The sequence below is a fragment of the Carassius auratus genome, unplaced genomic scaffold (genome assembly GCF_003368295.1).
Source record: "Carassius auratus strain Wakin unplaced genomic scaffold, ASM336829v1 scaf_tig00014969, whole genome shotgun sequence".
Classification (NCBI taxonomy): Eukaryota; Metazoa; Chordata; class Actinopteri; order Cypriniformes; family Cyprinidae; genus Carassius; species Carassius auratus.
The window spans coordinates 40,721-51,554 of NW_020524531.1; the positions used below are offsets into that span (position 1 = coordinate 40,721).

The 10,834-nt window shown below is 38.5% G+C and overlaps 1 protein-coding gene across 1 annotated transcript; it reads right to left on the reverse strand.

The window, feature by feature from the left end:
- Positions 1 to 5,284: 5,284 nt before the first annotated feature.
- LOC113074502 (NUAK family SNF1-like kinase 1) lies at positions 5,285 to 10,295 on the reverse strand. The gene is made up of 4 exons (XM_026247339.1): positions 9,864 to 10,295; positions 9,673 to 9,792; positions 8,492 to 8,624; positions 5,285 to 8,394 (listed from the first exon to the last, which is right to left on the reverse strand). The coding sequence occupies exons 3-4, from the start codon at positions 8,571 to 8,573 to the stop codon at positions 7,373 to 7,375; spliced, it is 1,104 nt and encodes a 367-aa protein (XP_026103124.1). The 5' UTR covers positions 8,574 to 8,624; positions 9,673 to 9,792; positions 9,864 to 10,295; the 3' UTR covers positions 5,285 to 7,372.
- Positions 10,296 to 10,834: the final 539 nt, after the last annotated feature.

Sequence of the window (10,834 nt, forward strand, 5' to 3'; positions counted from 1 at the left end):
AATTTCACCCCCCTTTATGTGTCCTCGGACCTGATTGGAATTCTGAGGCTTTTACTCATGGCATGGTTCAATATCCATATGTGGACTCTGTACTATACGATTGTTTGCATCTTTGATGTCAAGTACCAAGTATGTCAGCCTACTATTGTCTTTGGCTGATACGGTGCTGAAATATCCATAAGGCATGTCATGGATCGGAACACACCAATGAAATGTTTGCAAATCCAAAACTGCTTAACAAAACAAAAAGGGAAAAGTATGGGAGTAGTATGAAAGAGATTGGGCAGGGACATTGAGGGAGATTTTTCTTTTCATGGTTGCTTGTTTTGGCAGTTTTACTCTTCCTCTGTGTTATGAGTGAATGAGAGAGAGAGAGATGTGCTGGTGACCAGGAACGTGAGGACAAACAATTTCCTTTCTATTACATTCTTCCATACATCGCTCAGTCTCGGTATGCAACTTCATTAGGCGTGTAGACATGAATGAACGTCCATTCTTGCATAGCAATGTTCTTTTCTTTTTCAATTCTATGGTTAAACAGGAGGAGAGTGTTATCCTCTAATGCCTTTGAGTGAAAATAACTGGTCTAAAATCAAATCAGAGTTCCTCGTGCAGAGTAGTCTAGACTAGTTCAAAGAGTCCAAGATAAGAACAGTGACAGATTTAAGATTTCATTTGATGGGTCACTTTTTAAGGAGTTAATGTAAGATATTACATTAAAATATAGACATTGCCATTTATATCTTAAATATCTCTAAACTCTCTCTCTCTCTCTCTCTCTATATGCAAGATGCATTAAGAGCTGGGGGGTGAAAACTTTTGGAATTTGAAGATCAAGGTAAATTGTACTTAATTTGTGTACCGGGAAACATACAAGTATCTTCTGTTGCTTACGAAGGGCAGAACTAAATGAAAAAAATATATATTTCAACAAAATAAGACAAATTTGGCCATCTTCATTGTGTTCAAAAGTTTTCACCCCCCAGCTCTTCATGCATCAGTGAATGTTTGAATCTTTTTAAATAGTTGTGTTTGAGTCCCTCAAATGTCCTCAGTGTGATAAGGTGTATCTCAAAATCATAAAGTCACTGCTGGAAAGGGTTCAAATATGCAAAGATACTGGAAAACTGAAGAATCTGCAGGACCTTAAAGATTTTTCTGAAGAACGCTGCTCAGTTTAACTGTTCAGAACAAACAAGGGACTCATGCACAACCATCACAAAACAGAAAGACAGCCGAGGATCATCAGGTGACAGAAAACAGTACTAAGAACCAAGGGTTCCCAAACTTTTGAGTAGGGTTATTTTAATAATTTCAGCATTTTTTATGTCTTGTGGACTAAATGTTAATATCTTTTATGTACAATATCTTACTCAGGACAGTACTAAATAAAATATAACATGCATTTAGTATGATCTCTCTTATTTTTTGAAAATTACTCATATTTTCACAGATTCTGCAAGGGGTGCCCAAACTTTCGAGCCCCACTGTATATATATATATAATCTTTCATCCCCCCCAAAAATTACTTCAAAAGTCCATCTAAGGCCAAGATATAGATACTTTTTTTTTCATCAGAACAGATCTGGAGAATTTTAGCATTGCATCACTTGCTCACCAATGGATCCTTTGCACTGAATGGGTGCCGTCAAAATGAAAACAGCTGATAAAAGCATGAAAATAATCCACACAAACACAGTCCATCAATAACTTAACATTTTGTTAATTGAAAAGCTGTATGTAAGAAATAAATCAAGCTATTTTGCTTCACCTCAAAATCCACTAATATATTTGTTAAGAATGGCTCTTGATCTGTGCATATTTCTCTCCTAATTCAGATGACCTTTTCTCTGGAGAAAGCAATATTATGAATAGAGGACTCTTCTATTACCTGGATGCAGTGATACAAACATGTTAATAATGGATTTTAAACTCTCATTCTTACGGCACCCATTCACTGCAGAGGATCCCATGCAGAGCAAGTGATGTACAGTAATGCTAAATTTCTCCAAATCTGTTCTGATGAAGGAAAAAAAACTCAGATCTAACTATTTTAGGTCTACTAGGTCTTCTTCAGTCATTGTGATGATTTACACACCAAGCTGTCATCTGTTTAATATGAGATGTCTTCATCAGATGGAATGTACTGTATGTAGAGTATTTCATCTAATAGAGCCAAATCCAGGGCTTTGATTCAGTCTTAAGCAATCTCTAAAAAACACACTTGCTTAAATCCTATTCATATTAAAATTCAATCCCACAAGAAATTAATGGGACAAAAAATATATACATATTTGTTGCACATTAAATCTTTCTAGGCTTATGTACAGACACTCTGAGAAGATTCAGCAAAACAGCCTAATCAGTGTACCCTGTTAATTTGAAGGAGTTTTCTGTAGAGAATTTTCACTGGTGTTTTAACCATATTTTAAATTATACCTTGGATTGTGTTTGTGTTTTAGGGTTGAAGGAAACTGTATAAGAAAGGTACTGGTCATTTTCTGCCAATATGTTATCGGTTTTTTGATGTATTTGTTCTTGCAGTGTATGCTTTTCAATATGAGACATTATTCTCATTAATCAGTCGATTAATGTCTAGGAATTTAAGCACAAAATTAGGGATGCCCCAATATTAAAATTCTGGTCAGTATCTATAATTGTTTTCCTTTTATGGTTCATAACTAATAAATTACATTTAATGCAATTCATACTGTTTTGTTTGAATAAATTAAAAATAAGATGCTAAAAAAATAATAGAAAGATAGTTGTTAAACCATGCATATTGAATATTTCATACACATATAGGTCGACATTGGATATTTAATTTTGCATGCTCATTTTCTCTATTTTATTTTTTTTAATCTTTTAAATCGCCTAACAATAATTAACTAATATGTTGTCCATGCCTACCAGAAAATATATAGGCTACAATTGTATATGTACAATATACACACAGTCTCTTGTTAGCGTGTGTGTATTATATGCATGTGTGTTTAAGTATATACTTTAAATCACACACCACTCTCTTTCTGTGTTTTAGGTACATTAGGTGTCTGAAGATCTACGATCTACACCTATAGGAACATTATCAGCAGTCAAAACAACAGAGATCAGGGCTTTAGATACGAGGAGCAAACCACAGATGATAAAACACAACTCTGACTGAATGTGTGGGCATGCTGACATCATCCATCAACCTCTTTTACATAATTAAGCTTAGGTGAACTTTCACCAGCTTTTCTTTCCTTTCCTTTCACCAGAATGTGAACATTCTTCCAGGAGGAGTAAAGAATGAGAGGAACTTGAGGAAAAATATTTGGCTGGCTTTTATTATCGGTGTGAAAGCAGACAGAGGGGAGAGGGGATTATGGGAAAGGAGGGAGAATGGAAGCACTTATGACGTCCCCCCCTTTGTTCTTCTCACCTAAGAGGACACGGTTCATGAGGTTTCAGACATGGGTGACGGTGAAAGTCAGGTGACAGGGATGATCTGAGAACAGTTTCCAATGGTTCAGGTTTGTGTTAATAGAAAGCTGATCCTAATTCAGCAATAATGGACGTCTATCTTTGATCTTGTTTCAGTGATTCGAGCCAGCTCCTCGAAAACAAAAGGGGGTTGTTTTCAATCAAGACCAGATGGGTTGAACACTCTCTGGAATGAGAGAAAAAGCTTTTTTTTCCTTTAGGAAAGGGAAAGCTATCCTGTTACATCCTATTTGGATTTAGACATTCTGTTTGGTCGGACCACACACAAACCTAAACATCAACACAATTTCACAAAAAAAATCAAATAAATAAATAAAAAGTGAATCTCTGGTGTTCTTGGCCTTTGTTTAGTATAATTCAGTGCTGTCAGGAGCCTTGGTTTCCATGCAGTCAGGATTCAAAATGAGGCTTACATCAGCTGTCCGATTGGAAGCACTCTCACCTTTTTTGTCTATTCGTCCTCCTTTTCCCCCATCGCTTTTCTTCTTTTCTTTCTGTGGCTTTGTAGTGGTTGCTGCGCAAAGGCCAGACATTCCTAAGAAACAAGTAGCCTAGACTTCAAGAGTAACTCATGCACTGATGCAATCTGTGGGCAGACACTGAGCTAAAATTAGTTGAGATTTATGAGATGCATGTTGTTATGTAGAGGAGGTGCCGACACGGAAGATTTTTCACAGATTCTTGCACAAACCTGCAAACATAAACACGCACACACCTACCGTACGCAGTCATAGATGGGAAGTATTAGAGGGTAAATAATGAGTTTCACACCTTGCATCAAACTACTGTACACGCCACCTCTGCTCTGATGGATGATGATTATTATTTCCTGCCATATGAAGAGACGGCCTTGTGTTCCTTCAGCCTAGCCTAGCCCTTGTTTTTAAATAGTCTTGTGTTTTCTTTTTCACCCTACACCCCTCTGAAAAAAACTTATTTTGTGCCTATTTGGGTTGTTTAGAAAATGAGTAACATATTTTTAAAAGTATCAAATATATACTGAAGATACACAGACACACACACACACACACACACACACACATGTTGGTATATGTGGTTTATGGGGACTATCCATAGGCGTAATGGGGTTTATTCTGTACAAACTGTATTTTCTATTGCCTTACCCCAACCCTATACCTAAACCTAACCCTCACAGGAAACTTTGTGCATTTTTGGATTTTCAAAATAACTAATTCTGTATGATTTATAAGCGTTTTGAATTACAGGAACACAAAATGTCCTCATAAACCACCTCCTCATTGTAAAACCTGTGTCATACCTATGTCATTATGCAAATTTGTGTCCTCGTTAACCACATAAACAAGCACACACACACACACACACACATATATATAAACTGGTAATGTTGTCATTTTTATTGTAATGCATGGTAAAAGTTGGCATTAGCTATTCATGCTACAATTATTTTTACTCTGATATATATGAGGGATTTAGCTGTTTTGGAAAAAGTCACATGAGAAGTCAATGCATTACTTGAAATATGTGCTTGCATTGCACTGTGATAATGCGGGCTGAGGACAAACAACAAAAAAGAAAAAAAAATGTATGTAACAAGATCAGCACACCACAGTAAAGCTTGCCATTGAGGCCAGCAATCCTAGTTATATATATATATATATATAAGGCACACTCTTATTAATTTAATTCATTCATTTTTAATTATCTATAGCACTGATCCTATCCTGGAACAGCTGGTTTGTTGAGTGAGAGGCTTTAAACTTTTACGAGTACTTTGTGTTCTAGGTTTAATGGAATGAGTGGAGACACACACATCTTATTTAGATCAAGACATTTATTAGAAGAACGGACCGTGTTTTGCACTGAGCACAAACAGCACAGGGTTTAATACACCACCTAACTGTGCTCATAACAAACCATCCAGACAAGCTTCTTTTCCATGGATGCCGTTTAAAAACTCTTACACAATACTGCAAATTATTTAAACTGAGAATAACATTAACATTATCAGGACGATCTTATGTTGATGAAGGCACAAATCAAGACAATCATAAGTCAAAAAAAGAGAGGCAAATAGCCATGGCAATGTACAGAATATAATACAAGACACATTAAATAATACAATTTAAATATGTAGTATATCCAGTCAAGCTTTCTCAATGACCTATAGTAGATAACCTAAAGGATAAACACAATCTTTTTCCAGTTAATTTCTTATATATATATATTTAAATGGTTACACTGTACTTCATATATAACTGCACTGATGCTTATGTTGACAGAAATGCGTTGTACTGAACTGTATATCTTGATGCAGATTTAAAAAATTAAGCACATACTTAAAGTTTAAAGCTAGACTATTATATTTCACGCTTAACCCACAGAAAAAATGCCACATGCAACCAATATTTTGAAATGAAAGCCTGTGTGAGCAATTTAGGAAATTAAACTAGAGGAATAAGCAAAAACAAACAGAATGTAACAGAAAAAAATGGCGTAGAAAATTTATTTGATCTTGACATGCCATTGTATACTGAACAATAAAACAATTGCACGGGCACAATACATACCGCATCCTGAACCCATTTTTTAAAGTGAAACCTTTTCATTTTCAGAATACGTGTCTTTTAACACTCCACCTTGTGAAAAGAATAGTTTGGCATCTTTTTCCTGTCTTAAAAGGCATGTGCTGTTGAGACAAGGGTCATTTCTGGACCAGAATTTCACCACAGGTCAAAGCTTGTCTTTCCACACTTTCATGCTTCAGGGAGCTCATATAATTACCTGTGTGCACTAGCATTGTGTGCGTGTCTGTGTGAGAGAGAATGAGAATGTAGGGTATCATAACACTGATGCAACCTTTGCCCTTTGACCTTTGCTGTGCTTTGTGTTGCATTAGTTGCTCTCTAGCTGATCTCAGAGATATGTCAACATTTGCACCGCTCTGTCTCTGCACAGGTTAGAATGAGCTCAGTGTATTTTTGGTACGTTTTATGACATCTTGTTCCTTCCCTTACAAAAAAGTATCATGGTTAAGTGAACGTAATATCATGGTACTTTGATATATACCATAGTAAATACTGAAATGAATTATACTTCAAGGCAGAGTTTTTGTAACTTAGAATTTCTTATTTTATTTTATTTTTACATTTGTTTAGTTTTATATTTTTAGGTACTTGTAATTATTATTTTTTAAATTTTAGGAGTACCAAAGTTAACAGTTTTTTAAATTTATTTTTTTATAATAAAAATAATAAATTAGCCCCACACCAACAATACCATGATACATGTTCAAAAACCATGGTGGTACTGTAGTATAGTACCTTTTGCTACTTTTCTGTAAGTGTTGTCAAAACGGTTTACAAAAGACAAAATGCTCTTTTTTTTTATATAATAAACCTACAACTTTTCAAACTCTCAAAAAACACTCCTTAACTTTAAATCTTAGCATTACTGATACACTGTTGTGCATGCACTTCATTGAAATTGCTGGTATAATACAATGAAAATGTATTATACAGATGTTTAAATGGCGTTTGTCTAACACTTTTCATAATACATGACCTGTATTGATAAAAACCGCTCTCCCATAAACTATGAAATGGCCTTGGTGTTTTCAAAGTGTCCAAACCACGAATGACAGATAAATAATTTAAATAACACAATCCCAGATGTCATTGTGCTGCATCTCGGAGAACAGACGCTTTAAAGTGCTTCGGTTGTTCTCCCTCAACTGTCGAGTCTAAGACGAGGATATCATGAGAAATGCTCATCAACACGAGTTGGTGAATGGAGATTTGAAATGTCCCGCTTCTCGACCTGTAAACATTTACCCAGCAGCACTGTGATGAGAAGGACAAGCTGGGAGTCATTCACTCTTCCAGTCTCTCTGTCTTTTTGTCCAAGTCTAGCCTAGCTGGCTGCTGATGTCCAGGGCTTTCTGGTATACCTGGGTAACATCATCCAGATCACCCAGTAATGAGAAGCTGCCATTGTCTCCAGGGGAACCGGGAGGGCTGCGAATGCCCTTTCCACTGGTCTGAAGGCCCCTGAACCCAGCCATCTGCAGCAAGTCTTCAGCCGACAGCGAGCCCCGGATGTTGGGTTTGGGAGAGGTGGGAGGCCAGTCCAAACCAATACTGGAGAGACCCGTCTCCTCGTACAAGATGCTAGATGGTCTGCTTTGGCTCCGCGAGATGGTTGATTCTGCCGAGATCTCCCCATGGACTCCCACGGCACTGTGTGTGGAATATTTCCCATTACGCTTCAGTATACCTTTTCTCCCGACAGTCCGTTTGGGCGGTGAGCTGTTCGGAGGCTGCACAGTAGCACCCCCTAACAGTTCGGAGGACTCGCTGCGCTCCGGCGAGGAGTAATATCCAGACTCACGCTGCTGATTATTTTTCAGAATGCCTTTCTTGGGTAACATGGACACTATTTTGGCTGGCGAGCCACCCAGTGTCTCCTCTCGCTCTGGACTGGAGCTGGACTCGATGTCTTGGTAGCAAATGGACCGCCTGAGCTCTACTTCGCACAGACTCTGGGACCGCTGGTCTCCACTGGTCGCCCGAGTCTTCAGGATGCTCTTTGGTCTTTTGAGGCCTGGCTTCTCCTCTGCAACAACCCACATCGCACCATCGTTCTCCTTCATGGACTTTCTCAGACGCCGGGCTGGAGTCAAGGCTGTTGTGACATTGTTAATGTTACCAGGCTCTGGGCATTGAACTTTGCCTGAACTTTTGACCTCGGTGCGGTTCTGCCAGTCAATGAAGCGGGCCAGCATTGGCGAGCTGTTTTCCCTTTGTGTTTGACAGTCGCATACGCTGGTTTTCCAGCCCCAGTTCACCCACCAGTGATTCGCAATGTCCTCAACTGTAGCCCTGCGATCTGGATTAACCATCAACATCCAGCGGATCAAACCACGAGCATCTGAATACAATGGAGAGATTTGAACTCACTCAGGAAACTTGGAGACATGTGGGTTAAGACGAATTTGAAATACCAATCAAGAAGACACATACAGTACCTGATGACTGTGGTGGTTCCCTGTATTCTCCATTGCTGATCTGGCGAATGAGTCTTTGGTGGTCTCCTCCATCGAAGGGCATTGTTCCGTAGACGAGAGTGTAGAGTAATACACCCAACGCCCAACTGTCAACCTGTCAAAACAACCCCACACTGATAAATTTGTCCGCTGAAAATGTTTTTTGGAATTCTTTTGTTTGTTTGTCATAGTTTTTGTCTATGAATGTAGTCTATGAATTTAGCAATAGATTAAAAGGTTGTGTTATTTTATTCTCCTGCCTGGTCCATAAAGACAAATCTGCCTATATTTATAAACATCTAATCAAGATGTCATTGTACAGCTAATGTTTGAGAACAATAGGTAATCTCACATATATCTCCACAGAAACTGCCATCATAATTCCTGCTCATTATTTAAGAATTTCTCGTGCCCGACATCGTCTGACCCTGCTGCACCTCTGCTGATTAGCCAAGGGTGCAGGCCTGGAATGAGGAGGTTTTTAGGGGAAACAATGGCTGATTACAGCACAGGAAGCGTCCACTCCCCAAACTCCAGACCTGTCTAACCCTGAGCAGAATGTGAGGAACTCTGTGATTGTTGGCCCTGATCCACTGATCTCTGACCAGCCAGAAGAACGCTGCCTTTCCCATGGTCTCCAGTTATGTAAGGAAGTCTGAGGACCAGGGGGATCATTTTAGAATCTTGCATGTGTCATCATACATTAGAACCGAGAAAAAGTATGGGAATTTTGATATATTCCTGTGTTCCAGACAGACTTAGTGTTTGGCTATTAAATATGAGAAAAAATGAAGGGGCTATAAGAATGCTTGATATGCTGAAAATAGCTTTGGGATTAGTCCTCCTCCTTTTTGGCAAAGCGTTTGTTTGTCACTGGCTTATGGAGGATGTTGGGTACACTGACTGACTTGGCCTGTGAAGTGATTCCTGTGTGGGGAGTTTGGATGTGGAATGAAGGGTGGTCTTGACTCCTTCAGATATGAGTTGGAAACACCATCTCTTTCTCTTTCTCTTTGTTATCTGTTTTTTGTTCTATCTTATCTTTTGAGACAGGAAATAAGTGATTGTGTTTCCAAGCCCACATTTTTTAAAGGTCAAAAATGAAGTCCTCTTAAATGGCATTGTAGGATTGCATAACTGGGAAATATTAGTTCATAATGCACCTCTGGGCCTCTATATGGTCGTCCGTTCACAATCTCAGGGGAAGCGTAGAGCGGGCTGCCGCAGAACGTTTGAAGAAGCTTGTCCTTGTGGTAGAGGTTAGACAAACCAAAATCTGCAATCTGGAATATAAAGCAGAGTCAGAAAAGGCTGATATTGAGAAACAAATGACTAGAGGAAAATCATAACAAACCTTAATGTTACCGTTGTCATCCAGGAGAATGTTTTCCAGCTTGAGATCTCGGTGTACTACTCCGTTCTGTAAGACATCATCAAAAACATTGTTTTTAGATCAAATTCTTTCTCATAGGCATCATACTGTATAAATAAATAGCTGCCGGCTAGTTTTGTCATATATAATGTCCTACAAAACGTTGTAATGAACAATAAATACATTAGCTCTTGCTATTCTTTGAAGACAGCAATATGTTATGTAACGGAAAAGTGACATTTCTCTTCATCCGGTATAAGAACCCGACTGTCAAATGGCCTGATCTGTGTATCTCCTCCCTTCTTCTGGGACGACCTCCTTGGAATCCCCCAGCTGAGTTGATGACATCATCATCCCAGCTGTATAGAAACAAAGGCCAAGCCAAGGCTGAATTTCCCCAGGGCGTTTCATTTTCCAGCTGACACGGCCCTGGGTACCGGGCTGACCCTTTGTACTGATCTAGGAACGACATCTTCTGCATTAATCCTACACTTAATCTTTATAAAACTAGAAAAATATGCTCTAAAATGTGAAATAAAAGAGAAAACTATGAAGAATGTGCTGTGTGCTGGATCAATGTGAAAGGCCAATTTGAAGTATATCACTCTTGGAAAGTGGGAAAATTGGAGATGAGGAGAGGGTTTGGCATCAGGACAGAAGAACACAGCTGCTCTCTGCTCCGCAACCTTTCGCATCGAGACATTCTTGGAAGTTTAGTTTATCCCTCTCATATCAAGTCAAGTCCTCCTTCATCCCAGTAAATCATTTTATTTACTCTATAGAGAACTCATGTGCGACTGCACATGAACATTCCACAGATGTCAGTTGTTTAGTTCCAGAGGCTGTGCTATATTGTAACTGTAGTCATGGTTAAAGGCTAAGTAACTTAGCTACATAAGGTTAAAGACAAGAAATGCAGTAGAGGATATATTTACAATATTCCTGTTGAAAAA